Source organism: Seriola dumerili, unplaced genomic scaffold, assembly GCF_002260705.1.
Source record: "Seriola dumerili isolate Sdu_G_001 unplaced genomic scaffold, Sdu_1.0 BDQW01000003.1, whole genome shotgun sequence".
NCBI classification, from domain to species: domain Eukaryota; kingdom Metazoa; phylum Chordata; class Actinopteri; order Carangiformes; family Carangidae; genus Seriola; species Seriola dumerili.
The window spans coordinates 13526930-13542231 of record NW_019174258.1 but is presented as its reverse complement, the minus strand read 5'-3'; the positions used below and the strand labels follow the sequence as shown (position 1 = coordinate 13542231).

Genomic DNA, 15302 nt, shown 5'->3' with positions numbered 1-15302 from the left:
CCCCCACAACAGTCCTCTGTCTATTCTCTGTCTTTATTGCTTTGCTACACTCAATGTTCTCTCGAGCACGAACCCCTCTGTCTTTTCATACAGTGCTCGGAGGTCTGGAACAATCCTCAACTGTTGGTCTGTATCATTTCACTACTATTTAAACACATTAAGTATCATTTCGCCACACAGCGCCACTGTGCCTCACATCTGAGGTTCTCTTATTTACAGCAAATCAATGTGCTCTTCTTCTTTTTTTGTCAAATGTGCTGTGTGCAGCGTTTTTTTTCTTCAAACACCAACAAACTGTTCTCAAATTAAAATTCCTACCTTGGTAAAATGACTGTAAACTCATGAGACCACGGTCAGGCTCATTGGCAGCCTACATGTCACACCAGTGGTATTATTAGTGGTAGTGTTTCTCCAAAATCAAGACCACATTTCCCATAAACTTCATTGCTTCCTGCCCCCTAGCTCCCTTCCTCTGGCTTCGCCCTGGATGATAAACATGTTGGAAATGAGTTTTCCAGCTTCTCTTCGCTCCTTTTCACCATCTGCAGTTGAGTTAAACCTTGTTTCTGCCCTCCTCTTGTTCACTACAAAAACAATCACTCTTGTTCTTGTTTGTGTACAGTTACAGATCATTTTCCATCAGCAAGTGTATTAAGATATAACAGACAAACCATGAAAACAGTGAGCCACTAAACTATAAAGGCATGGAGCAATGTGACTGCATGTAATCCAGGTTGGCACTCTTTGATTTGGGCTTCCCCACAGAAAAGATGCTTTTTTTTTACACTCAATCAAACCAAACGCACAACACAGGTATTGTCATCGATTCTACTTAAGTTTATTTAGAATACATCCAGAGTAAGCTGGTGAAATGTGTAAATGTAAATCCTCTTCTTTCCATTTCCAGACTGAAACGCCTCCAGCGGGTGTAAATCTGAAAATGCCGTCTTGGTAAATCATGACATCAATGTTCATCTTGCTAACATGTAGCATCACTGAGCCACGATCAGATCGTTACTTTAAACATTTTGAACAAAGTCTCTGATGAAAGACGAGAGCCGACTCTTGTCTTCTTGTCAAATTGTTTTGGCATTTGAGGAGAACAATTAGATTTTTTTTTCATATCTGTCCTGATGAAGGTCATTTTTAAAAATAATTAATACATTCAACTAAATAAAGGATTTTAGTACATTTTCTCTTTTCCTGGAGAGTGTGTTGCCAGTGTCCTTTGATCTTTTCCAGAAACAATGGACAGGTGCCAATATGAACAATAAAACCTTTTTTTTTTTTTGCAGTAATAATTTGTCCCATTCATACTGGCTATTGACAAATTGCTTCCTAATGAGTTTCAATATAAATATAGGGGACACAATAGGCAGCCCTGTGCACAAAAGTATTCAAATCTTTATTTAAAACTAATATGGGGCTTCAGCTGACATAATGGATATCTCCTAAATCAGGATCCGCATGTTTTCTTTTTTGTTTTTCTTGCAGAACCCATGTTTAAAATGCAACCAAAGCTGTCTGAGAGAACACGCTCCCTCATGTTGTTATCAGCTGCCATTTTATTACTTTTCAGGTGTAAAGGGTGAAAGGAGGATTCAGCTGCGTCTACACGCGTGAGTGCGTACATGTGTGTGTGTTAATACGATTTATGATATTCATTATGAAACCTTGTATTAAGATGTGGCCAGGCAACCTGGCGATAAAACCGCCACACATTCTGTACCATCAGATCATCTCACACACACACACACACACACACACACACACACACAGAAACATACATGTATGCACGCACACATGCACAGTGGCCCTTTATTGCCATGCTTTGTGCCAAGTGTGCCTAGTGAGAGTCCTGGGACTGAACCAGGTTTTACTGCTGCTTCTGCAGAGAGAGCATGTGGAGATGAAAAGAGAGTGGGGGAGAGAGGGTGAGTGGATATAGACATGCATCATCATCATCATCATCATCATCATCATCATCATCATCATCATCATCATCATCATCATCATCGTTATAGGAATAGAGACAGGAGCTGATGAGTAAAACTGTAAAATCAGAACATTTTTCTTGAGCATTAATAAGCAAAACCTCAGAGTCGATATGAAATCCATCAGGAACACACTGAATGTATAATGTTGGACCCTGCCTACCTCTACAGGTCAAGATTTTGCATGTTTCCCAGTTAGTGTTTAAAAACTATTTTATGCACAGGTGACTGTGGTGCTGAAAAAGATCATCAGTTGATGGATTCTGACTTTATCTATTTAATGCTGAAATCCGCAGCTTATTTTTGTTGACATGTAACATATTTCTGTGTGGCAGCTCGCTACATTTCTTGGTGACTGTTCAAACCAGAGGCATAATATACAAATAACCCAAAACATTAGTTTCATATCAAATGCTACTTTAATTAGCACATTCATCACCTAAGCAAATGAAATGTGGTCCCCACTGTGGAAGGTATGCTGTATATCATTGCGATCTGGGCAATGGCACTGTTACATGACTGAAAAGGAAGAGGGTGGTGACAGAGAAGGGCAGATTTAATCAGTCCAAGAATGCACAACAGATGGTTATTGTGGCATAAACGAAGAGTTTTATAACTAGAAATGACTCTCAGTAGAGCGCATACCTCTGCCAAGGCCAAACATTTTCTTCCACCAAATTGTACAAACTCATTGAAGCCAACGCCATAAATAAGTCTGATTTTTTTACGTCAAGGTTCAAACATTACTGATGAAAAGTGTTGAAAAATGCTCTATCTCGCAATGTTACAGAAAGTGATTAAAAAATTCCTGGATCCCGCCCCTTTAACCAGATCCACATCAAATTTAATGGGTTCCTCCCTGGCCCATCCCCCATTTCTTCACTGAGTTTAATGCAAATCAGCTCAGTGCCTTTTGTGTAATACTGCTGCTAAACAAACAAACAAACAAACAAACAAACAAACAAACAAACAAAAAACCTAACCTCCTTGGTGGAGGTGACAAAGATTTTTCTTGATTTTCTTCTTCCCTGATCTGCACACGTGTGTTAAGGCCTCTTCAACCAGTGTGCAGTGGTGTGTGTTTCCTGTAGGCCATCAAAGCACTGAGGTTGCTTAGCAAATTTAAGACAAGCTTCCAAAACTACAAGATCTCACTCCAAATGCTGCGTTCTGAAATGGCCGGACAAACATCAACTAAAAACTAAAATGTCTGTGTTTTCATTATGAGTGGGCCTGTTTCCAGTTAATATAAATAAGATCATCTGACCAGAGACAGAACAGAGCCTGTGGTCTTACTCTCCATCAAAAAAGCCTGTAAGGCCAATAAACCACAGCTACTGGATGGAACAGCAGCTGAATCTGGAGCCACTCTATCATGGAGCTTTCAGCTTTTTAGCAGAAATTTAATCAGTTTCCAGCCAAAACAAAACTGACAAGAGACCATGTTTAGAAAGCCTAAAATGAAGCATAGACTGTTTGTACGACTTGAAAGGCTGGAAGAAATCTGAGTGTGTGAATAAGGGCATGTTGTGTGTGTGTGTGTGTGTGTGTGTGTGTGTGTGTGTGTGTGTGTCTGCACTAATAATGAAGCAGGGATGAAGAGGAGTGTTTAACAGTGCCAAATGGACAGGTTATTAAACATGGGAAACACACACACACACACACACACACACACACACACACACACACACACACACACACAGGGCCCCCACTGACTTAACTGATCAGTGAAGCGGGCATGTTGTGTGCTTATGTGCTTTCATTTCACTCTCTCTCCCTCTCTCTCTCTCTCTCACACACACACACACACACACACACACAGGTCAGGTTGCCCTAGGGAAACTGAAAGTTTGGGCTATGGGAGGGGAGCAGAGAGCACATCTGAGAGTGCACTCCAATTCACCCCTCACCAGAGAATTCACAAACACTTCCACATTTCCTCCTGCTGGATATTACCTCCTCGCTAAAGATCTCTCTCTCTCTCACTCTCTCTCTCTCTCACACACACACACACACATATACACACCATCACAAACACAAGTAGAACTATTTCTCTCACTCTCTCTGCTGCCTTCTTTAACTTTATCTATTGGAAAAGAAAGCTGAATAAATCTGGCACCTACACATCAGGGGCCCGGCAGAAAATGAGGCCTGGACAAGATCCAAGCGGGACAAAGCTGCTAGTCCCACTTTTGCTGGACTATTTCCCACTGGTCACCTTACACAGAGTGTAATGCCGTAAACAGCCTTGTTCAGTGTGTGTGTTACCACTTTAGTGTACAGAATTTCACATAATCCTACAGAACAGAGTCAATAAATTACTATAACAGAAAGAGGATCAATGAGGATTTAATGTCCCTTATTCCCTACATTTGTCTTTATATCAGGAGACTCCACTGAAAGTTGCTGGTGGTTGGTTGGTGCTCATATTCCCTAACTTGTCTTTAAAATACTATTCAATTCTTCTGATCCACATTCTCATATAACCCCTGGGAAAGAAGCTAAGAGAAATACTGAGAGTTTACAGCCATACTGGAGGCCTCTTATAGCAGTTCTGTAAACGCTAACATCAGCAAGCTAACATGCTCTCAATGACCATGTGAAAAGTACAGAACAAATAATTATTGGCTGGAGCCAATCCCAGCTAGCACTGGGTGGAGAGGTGGGTACACCCCGCCCAGATAGCATGATACATGTGGCATATACTTGGGCCACGTGCTTGTGTTTCTTCTGGCCTTATATATGGCCCGGTTCTATGGCCCAAGTCTGACCCATATACAGCATGGTTGTCAGATGGTTGCCACTTCCACATCTGGCCCAATTCTGGTGTACACACAGAAAATGTTCTGGTTGTCAGCCAGTATCCGGAGGATAACAGCTGGAATCTACCCTGATGTGGAAGTATATGGGTCTGAGTGGGGCCGTGGAAACCAGGTGTATACTGGGCCAGAAGTTTCATTTTACTATCTAGGTGGGCAGGTCGCCAGGAGACAAACAATTCACTTTACATTTTCACTTACGGGCAATTTAGAGTTACCAATTAACCTAACCTGCACGTCTTTGGGTTGTGCGGGGATGAAACCCACACAGGCATGAGGAGAACATGCAAACTCCACACAGAAAGGCCCCAGGGTCAAACCCAGAACCTTCTCGCTGTGAGGCGACAGCACCGTCCGCTCCGGCAGGGCGCCAGTCTCTTTCATTTCCACCAGCTGATGAAAACATAGATTTCAGTTGACATAAAATTTGGACAGCAGAATGGAAACAGCCAATAGAGGCTCATAAATGGGAATGTCAGTACAAGAGCAGAGCGCAGGATCATCAGTACCCTTTGGGCTCGAACACACACACACACACACACACACACACACACACACACACACACATACATACACACACTGTAATAAGTAGCACATTGATGTAGCGAATGGGAAGGAAGACAGAGAGCATCATTATTGGTGTCGTCTCCCGCCTCCATCCATTTAACAAATCTATTAGAGAACATCACACACTGTGAAAGAGCAGCAATTGTACAGCAATCTGACAAATGGACTTCAACAGGAATGACTCATCAGTATAGAAAGTACAAAGAGCGTCTGATGCACAGTCTGCATCTTTGTGCCAACATCATTTGTTATATTTCGGCCTCTCTGCATGTGTGGCAGTGGTAGGGGCTTGTGTAATGAGCTGACAGAGCACGGTGATTTCCTGTCTGGCCTGTAAAAGCAACACGAACCTCTTCCTCCATCCTCCTCTATAGGAGCCCACCTGGGGCCACACACACACACACACACACACACACACAAAAGCACATCACCATCACATACTGTGTCTGGCAGCTGCACCTAATAAGTTGCAACAGCCTCAGTCGTATTCCTAGTTTCCCTCAGTGGTACCATAGTATTCAGATCGCCTTCAGTGGGCGGTGAGTGTTTGTCTGACCTTCTCAGCTCTCAGCCCACACTCTGTCAAAACTAGTGCCAAGCTTTAAGCCTACACAGAATATCAAGTGTGTCAAGCCTCCCAAAAAAAGAAAAAAAAAAAACAAACAAAAAAAAAAAAAAAACAATCCATTGACCATGATTCAATAAAGTTCAGTGAGTTCTTTTGGCCGAATGCAGTGCAGGAAAAACACCACGTTGAGTTTTGCATTCAAAATATCAAAACAATCTCAACTGGCTTTGCAAAAGATTTAGAAACAACCAAGAACGTGTGTGATGCAGGAGGGGTGGAAAACATAATGCCACAGTGTGACAATAGAGGAATTATGGACATTTTTTTTATTTAGAAATGGAGCAACTTGCCAGAAACCAGTAAAAAATATAGTTTGTTTGTGACAGTTGTCCTTGTATTGTCAACACTGGCTAACCACATGCCTGTCTTAACCAATCTGCAGCCTCCGAAGGGCTGAAAAATGAAGCCAACATTGGAAGTGCCAAAAACTGCAGTTCCTCTAATGGCCACTTGAGGCTGGCTCCAAAAAAGTTAATCGTCATAGACTCTCATGTTAAAATGCCCAAATTTACAGCAGAAATAAACATGTTTACAGCTGGGTAGAAAAAAAAGTACAGGTACAGGGGGTGAATTTTTTTATAACTCACCTGTTTAAATTGTATTAAGGCTTCAAGTTATACATTATTGAGAGCGTGGCCGCTTTGAGTGACAGGTGGGTGAGCGTATGCTTGCCACAAACCGACCTAAAGTCACACGTGGACTTCCAGTGAGAAACAGCAGCTAGCAGCATACAATGCTAACCGAGACCTTCAACAAAGTTGCTGTATAAAATTCCTCCTGTTGACCTGATGCAACTTCTTTTTTTTTTTTTTTTGGTTTGCCCTTTAATTTGTCACTTATCTGGAGTTTTTGCAGAAGTTGTTGAATTTTGCTGATTCTTTACCAGCATCTGAACTCTCAAATTAAATCGGTTACAATTTGTTTGAACCAGGCTCTAAATACATACATATTCTTGTTGTTGTTAAAGGAATAGACTATGTTTCACTGGATCACATGTTTCGGCAGCTTTTCCACCCAGACAATAATAAAACTCTGATGAAAGACACAACACAGGATTTTTATGCTTCATAAATTGTCAGATTTAAATACATGGCATCAGCAAACAACAGCTGGAATCAGCCTCCCAAACCCCACATTGTTACACAACTCACTGTAATGTGGAACTGACCTTCCTATTGCATTGGCAAATCTAACAAAAATATATCCTGCTTCAGAAATAGCTTTTCAACCTCTCTGAGATACTTCAGTCTTTTTTTTTGTCTTCATAAACATTTGCAGTCCAGATGCTTTGAAGTTTGGGACAAAATGTACGTCTGCACTGCTGGAAGCACTTTCATCAGTCCGGGGACAATTTAGCAGGCTGGTTGATAATATCGCTACAACATAAGATTCCTAATAGTGCTCTCATGTGGAGGGCACTGCAGAAGAGCAAAACACAACACAGTGTTGGCAAAGGGACATATGCAGAACTGATGCATACAGTTTATAGTTTCCTGGACCGGTCCACACACACCCATCCACAAATACACATACAGATGTTATCCTACCTCTGGTGTTGGTGGCCATGTCTGCCACCTTCTGAAAGGCATCCAGGAAGGCCACAGCAGCCAGGACAGTGGTTCTGGATGAACAGGAAATGCTAATTACTTTAGATAAAATTATGATTAAGCTTTATCAATCAGCACAGCCTATTCTGCAAATAGTTCGTTTTCACAGCTGCAGGAGAAACAGCATATTTTATTGAGACACTTAATTTTTCACTCAGCTTTAGTAAATAAAAATGGTCTAAAGCAGACATGTATCTCATAATTTTGAAACAATTTAAATATTTGCTCAATATTCCCAAACAGATTTACATTCTTTTATATACAAGACTATTTATGTAAATGTCTGTCAAAGGAACTTACCGGAGCTGGGAATGCAGCTTAGTGGCCTTGGCGCTGAAGTCCTCCCACACAGGATAGGAGCACTGGCAACACACAGACAACAAGACATGTTAATATTGATATTATATATTTATACACAACAATTCTGTTATGGCCAAACCTCCATCCACACTTTACAGCTGGTGCCAGGAGACAGATATACTTCAAATTTGAATAAATGAGAGGAAAACAATCAGGAAGTCTGTGTCCAACTAAACTGACAGAGTTTTGGATTTGAACTAGCCGAGGGTCTGAAGTTGTTGCTCTAAGCAGATGCATGTTACACAGCTATAATGGCTGTCGTCAACTGTTGACAAGTTTTTTTTTCTGTTTCTTTAACATTTCACTGAAATATGAGTAATGAGGGCACGGCTGTGTTTCTACATTAACTGTCAAACTGTAACCAAAACCATTTTAACAGCCTCTATTGATTAATTATATCTAATTATCTGGTTAATTATCTCTTTTTCTCCCTCCATCACTATGTGTATATATATTTGTCTCTCTTGCTGCTGACATTAAATGTTAAAGTAGTTTGGTTTTAAATCACGGTGTAACATTAATAACAGTAGTGCTATAAAGTACATTAACTTCAAGACTGTACTTTAGTACAATTTTTAGCTACTTGAACTTTATTTGGGTATTTCCGATTTATACCTCTTTAACTCGACAGTAATAGTTACAAGTCTCCTGAACTACTATGACACGTTTATAGATGCAACTGTCAAGTATATAAGGTGGTTAAAAATTGTGGCACTAAAACAGTCAATTAATCAATTAGTCGATCAACAGAAAATGAACTGGCTACTATTTTGAAAATTGATTACATTTTTAAATCTTTTTTTTTTATTTAAGACAAAATGTCTAATGTCTCAGGTGCCAGCTTCTTAAATATGAGGATTTGCTGCTCTTCTCTGATTTATATATTTGTAAATTGAATATCTTTTGGACTATCTTTTGGTTTTGGACTGATGATGACCATCTTAATCATTTAGATGCTGCATCATTAATGGTAAAACAATATTATAATACACATAATAATATAACAATATGAAGAGACTATTCTGTGTTGTTTTACTGTCGATACTTTAGGTACATTTTGATGATATTTGTGTAGTTTTACTAAAGTAAATTTTTGAAATTGCACTGAATAAGACTTTATGGTTCAGTATTAAAAAAAGGTCCCATATTGTATAAAGGTAGATTTCCATGTGTTGTTTGATTATAAAGCAGGTCTAGGTTCTATATTAATACTATGAAAGTATCAAAGCCTCAGTCCACAGAGAAATGCACACAGCCTGTATTCAGAAACTGAGCCTTAAAACCAGCCGTCAGGGCTTCTGTAACTTTGTGATGTCACAAAACAGCAGTCACAACCCTCAGCCATGCCAAAAGCATGGCCCTCCAGGATACACCATCCAACCAACTGATGTTCCTTTTTTTGTTGTAACTTTATTAGCAGCACAACACCAAGTGGTCTTTCTGTCATTGAGCTGGCAAGCTACGCAGTAAAATGTTGATTCCCTTCAGTTCATGATGATACTGAATGATGATGATATGTATGATGATACTGACAATGGCTGTTAGGAAGCCAATTACATCATTGCACAGCCTTCCTGAAGATAGTAATATACAGACCAGTGGCCATACGTAGGTTATTTTTTCTGAAATACAGCAGCATTATAGTCCAAATCTGACCGCATTAACCACTGGGTTTTACCAAGCTACAGTAGTAGGCTACAAACTGTTACCTGTGGTTGGCCTGGCTATGTGTCAGCCAATCAGAGGATAGGGTCAGGCGAAGCATGAGAGAGGAGATGTAAAAGGATATTGTGATGGTTTTTGGTTCTTAAAACAAATATCTAATTGAACAGCTTAACACAAACATTTCTGCAGATCACACACTTTGTTCTCCTCCTGTACCTCTGGAGGTTTATAATGTTTCTCTCAACCCATTTCATTTTCTCTCATCAATGATATTCCCTGTTGTCTTTCCACAAAAGCATCCACACAGACACACACACACACACACCCTTATCCTAGTCTCTCCAGTCTCTCCATCAAATACAGCAGCCACCCCTCCTCTCCTCCCTATGCAGCCACCTAATCCATCTACCCAAACACAGACACACAGAGGCACACACATACATATACAGAACACTTGACAGCTACTGGCATCAAGCAGCATCAAAGGGTTTGACTAGAGCAGCCAGGATTGCTAACACAATTCAAAGCTAAAGCTGTGTCTCTAATGGATGCTGCTCCCCCATCCTCCCACACTTCCTTTAGACTGGATGACTGCTCTATCTCACACCCCCAGCCTCAGCACACATTACATTATACTTGATCCAGGTTAACCTATAACCCTGTTAAATGCTTGCAAATTGTGTGTGTGTCTGTTTCTGTGTTCGGGGGGATATTTCAGCATGAGGTCTAAATATCCGTAGAGGAAACGAAACAGAGAGAAAATGTGAGAAAAGAAACTTAAGGAAACAGGAAATAGTGAAAAAAAATGAAGGTGAAGGAGGACAGCAGGATGGAAATGTGTCTGTGCGCGTATGTGTGTGTGTGTGTGTGTCTGTGTTTGTCTATGCGTGTGTGTTGGGGGGTGGGGCATCCTGTCGTGATGTCAGACTGGCACAGACAGTAAGGGCTGTATACTCTTTGATCTGGCCTGTTTGATGTAGCTTAATTTGGTCTGAAATCACAGTCATATTTCCCCTTGGTACCAAAAGCTAACCCCTCCACCATCCTCCATCCAACACACACACACACACACACACACACACACCCTGATACCTCCCCTCGCAGGCTGTTTGAAGTGCCCCACGGAGCTTAAGTAGTGTGGATGGGAGATAAGGTGAAGTGACGCCCTCCTCCTCGCACAGACACACACCACACTCATACATACACACATGAGCAGCCTTCTACCTCATTAGCATATTTCAGGCATTTCAATCCTGTAAAAATGGCCCGGTGGCAAGTGACCAAGTTATCATTGAATGTATATGTGTGTGTGTGTGTCATTTCTTCCTGTTTCTTAACATGCACCCCCCCCCCTTCACACACACACACACACACACACACACACACACACATACACACACACTGTGTTAGTATTCTGCTATGATGAGACCAAACCAAGTTAACAGTCACATGCTAACCAGATATGCAGCAGTACTGAGAACATGTACCAAGTTAAAAACATACAGTATCGAATGTATGTACATGTTCGCTAAACATATTTATAACTTCCAAGGCCAATGTGAAACAACATAAACCAGACTTCTGAGAAAAAAATTCTAATTTATAATGAATGATCCAGATCTGCCCCTAAATTTAATGGGTTGGAAACCTTCTTGGCAGAGGTAAATATCACACATAGTTGGTATCTCTTAAAAGTTAAATATTAGTCAAATATTTTATGGCCACATCTACAGAGAGCCAAAGTGAAACTAGAAGTTCCAGTTTCTGTTCCACAATAAAGAAACCTAATTCAAAAATATTGGAAACTACTGAAAATCCAGCCGTACAATATAAAGTCATGCACATAGTTTCTGCGTCCACGAACAGCTGCAGACTTTTCTCTGGTCGTGTGGACATGCACACAGTTCCATTCATTCTACGGCGTCCACATTTCACAACGGTGGCAGTAATGCACCACAACGTTGTGTGCCACTATAAAAATAAAGAAGTAGAAGAAGAGAACAAGAGGAAGGAAATTAAAGAAAATATAATGCGTGACCGCTTAAGGCGAATAGGAGAACAGGGCGAGGAGTTCAAAGCCATTTGTTTGTCTTTATAGTGTTTCAATGAAAAATCATATAAAAGTTGGTAACACCGGATCGCCTCACACAACCTCTCTTCAAAACAAGACTGCATTTTGTTATCTGGAGCATGCCCAGTTGCTTGCTACGCGGACAGTCTGCCTGGACACAAATGTCGGGCTACACGTGGACATCCATGCACACAGAGCCTTGCAGACATGTGTGGATGGCGACATTTATGTCACACAGACCTGAGCGGACCCTCCGTGGACACGCTACAGGTATGAATTGGTCTTAACCTTACAGTACGTCTGCTCACTGTTGTGCAGTCTGTGTTTATTCAGCCCAAACAGCCAATGAATGTTCCAACTGTGCAGACAATAGATGTAAGCCGGCTGTGTGGGAGTGTGCCTCTGTCTGTTCTTGTGTTCTAGTCAGATTTGACCGATCTGTTACATGGAGGCTATTTATAATTGATGTATTCAAACTGAAATTTCTTATTTGATGCTTCTTAATGTTTTTCGCTACTCAGACACATGCCATGGACCTAGATGACCTTGGTCATCGTGCCTCACTGTCTGTAAATTCATCAATTAACAAAGCAAAAAAGAAAAACCACAGAATTCACATCTCACTGCATCCACTCACATCTTTCAACAAGACTTTATATTTGCTTCTAAATGACCTTCACTGGTTAAACGTCACCAGCTAGAGAGCTGGACAGCGGACATGTTTCTGAGACACAGAGAGGAAGTAACAATTTTGATGACGTGCTGTTCTGGAAAAAAAAGTTGTAGCTGGTAGCTATAAATTTTAAAATCGGTGACGAATTAAACTCACAAATTAAATTAACATAGTGGTATAGAAAGCATTGTGTTAAAATTAAGTATAATTTTCATACATTTGGGACTTGGAGGAAAGTGAATTATCCCACAAAGAGAGAGGCTGTTTGTCCAGAGTCAAAGCTCTGCTGTGTGAATTCTTTTGAAATCGGCCTCAGCCTGCGAGCCCTCCGCTCCATAAATGTGTCCGCGAGTGTGTGTTTGCCTCAACCCGAGAGCTCAAAGACCGCGACCATAACCACCGCTCTCATATGATTGCAGGACTTGAAATATCACGGCGGCCGAGGGGCAGATACACAGCGTGTGAGAGACGCAGAGTGGGAGACAGTGAGTGTGTGAAAAAGCTTTTGGATTGTATGCTTGTTACATCACCACTTCCTGTGTCACAGAAAAACTCAGCAGGACATGCATGATTACCTCTTATACACACACATGCACACACACAGATAGACACACAGATACAGGCACACAGATACAGACATTGCAGTGTAAACATATCACAACTAAAAACCTATCCCAGCTTTCTTCCCTCCCTGCTTTCCCAAATAGTAAGACTATGATTCTATTGTATCAATGCACTGTTATGCAATCACTGTTTTTGTTTTCCTTTTATGGGATAAATGAAGGGGAATTTTCAGCTTTATACTTTGTACCTTGATACGTCTTCCTTTATTCCCTCCCTTCCTTCCTCTTTCCTTCATTGCTGCCTCTGTCAGGATAAAGCCACACTGAATATAGCACGCTGCCGCCTCCCATTCATTTTCTATGAAGAACGGCAAATCACTTGGAAGTCGCACATCAGGCAGTTGGAATCACTGATAACCAGCCACACCTGAGATTTGTAGTGTTTCTAATACGAATAAAACTGCAAAAATATGGCTTCTATTTCACTCTTTGACTCTAAAACTGAAACCACCATGGAGGCAAGAGGCAAACTGCATTCGGCCTGACAGGATGATGGATCCACCCACAAGCTGTTGGAGGGGCTGGCAGCGTTATCACTTTTGGTCTGGCTGTAACGTTAATCCTAAACCCAGAAACTGTTGAAGACTCCTCCTTCCTCTCTCCCATTTTATTTCCTTTCCTCCATCACTCCTTTAACCTTCTTTTACTCCTTCATTCCTCCATCCCTGCTCCTCTCCACCTTTGGTAGTGCTTAAATAAAAGGTTTAGCCTTGGTTTTCACTTTCATTATTAACAGACTTATTGCACAGTCACAACAGCTCTCAGCAGGGAGTGACATATATTGTCATTTTCTTTTCTTTTCTTGGCATTTTGCTTTCAGTGGAAAGCTACAGAGACAGGAGACAATGGGAGAGAGAAAGTCATGGAGTAAGACATGCAACAAAGGTCCACAGCCACAACCGAACCATGGAGGTGACATGGAGTTATGGGATGTGCATCTGACCCATTCAGCTTCCATGGCTCCTCCATATATTGTAATTTTCATGTTAAGTCGAAATTGTTTGGATGTTTTTCTTGTATGTGCACATGTGTTCAACGCACAGTAAATATTAGAGGTGTAATGATTCTGAAACTGAGACCCAAACCACGATACAAACGTCTTCAGGTGCAGCCTCATTTTTCATTTCATAATCGACACAAGTAAATCATTACATTATTATTCAAACTTAGGGTAAGTGTGGGCTCAATCTGTTTGCCCTCCCCTAATAAATATCTGTAAAAGAATGGACAGTTTAGAGCAGGGGTCACTAATAAGCAGATCTGGACACAGACGCCAAAATTATTGAGAATTATTCAATTTAGATGCAGCATTTCTATTTTAACTGGCATAGCTTTTCTAGCCCTTACTGCACTGGTCACGTGATGTTACTCAGCCAATCATTGTGATTCCAGATACGCACACAGGGGAGAAACAAGACGATAAAAAAGGTTGGACAAATGAATGAGGGAGTGGGATAACAGAGGGGAAAAAAAGAGAAAAGGACTTGAGGAAATGCTGCCCAACCAGAAGTGTTTGAATTTTAATTGAAAACCCCTGGTTAAGAGTGTTTCTAGGATATACAGTAAGTACTATCTTAATTGGACACTCTGAACATTAATAATGTATTCAAATTGATTTATGTGTGAAACTGAAAAAGGCTTGGTTAGTGGAGATTAATGAGTTAGCTGCGGGCTACCTCACACAGTTCATGGGCTAACTCAGTGTCATTGTAACTCATTGTTTTAACCTGGTTCCAGACCACTCAATTTGCTACCACATCTCAGATTTGTTTCAGTGATTCCAATAAGGTCTGATGTTGTGCCTTTTTTGTCTGCTGTGTCTGCCAGTTGGAGAAAGAGTCAACCAATCACAGTTTAGGAGCCAGGATTAAGAATGAAGCGTCATCTTTGTTGAAAGTGGTTGTGGTTGTACTGTAACCAGGGATAAACGAGGATATATCAACTGCATTACTGTTGATAAGAAGAAAACATGATGAGTATAAGCAAGATCTGAAGTTATAATATTATAAGGCCATTTTTATACAACGAAACAGTTTTATGCACGTTTATCTATAATTGATCTATGACACTTGTAATTTCTGAATGAGTTATGGCTGAGAAAAAAGGCTTCAGTCAAGTTCAAATGGACTTTTTATGTGTGTATAAAAATAAAAAGTAGGTAAACTGTGTTTTACCCTCCACTTGATCCCTGTTTTAAATCCAACAGTGTACAAGGACCCTTGTATATTCCCCTATCCACCAATAATAATCCCTCATCCCGATACCCAGCAATACGTTGACTATTTTCTTTTCCCT

The 15302-nt window shown here is 40.8% G+C and overlaps 1 protein-coding gene across 3 annotated transcripts in view; it reads right to left on the bottom strand.

Annotated features, from left to right (window-relative positions):
- LOC111219767 (MTSS1-like protein) overlaps positions 1 to 15302 on the bottom strand; it is a 69924-nt gene that overhangs the window by 40001 nt on the left and 14621 nt on the right. For all 3 annotated transcript variants that reach the window (XM_022742542.1, XM_022742551.1, XM_022742561.1), the window contains exons 2-3: positions 7916 to 7977; positions 7556 to 7629 (exon numbers count right to left, since the gene is read on the bottom strand). In XM_022742542.1, the coding sequence (XP_022598263.1) occupies positions 7556 to 7629; positions 7916 to 7977 (136 nt within the window). The remainder of the gene's footprint in view (positions 1 to 7555; positions 7630 to 7915; positions 7978 to 15302) is intronic.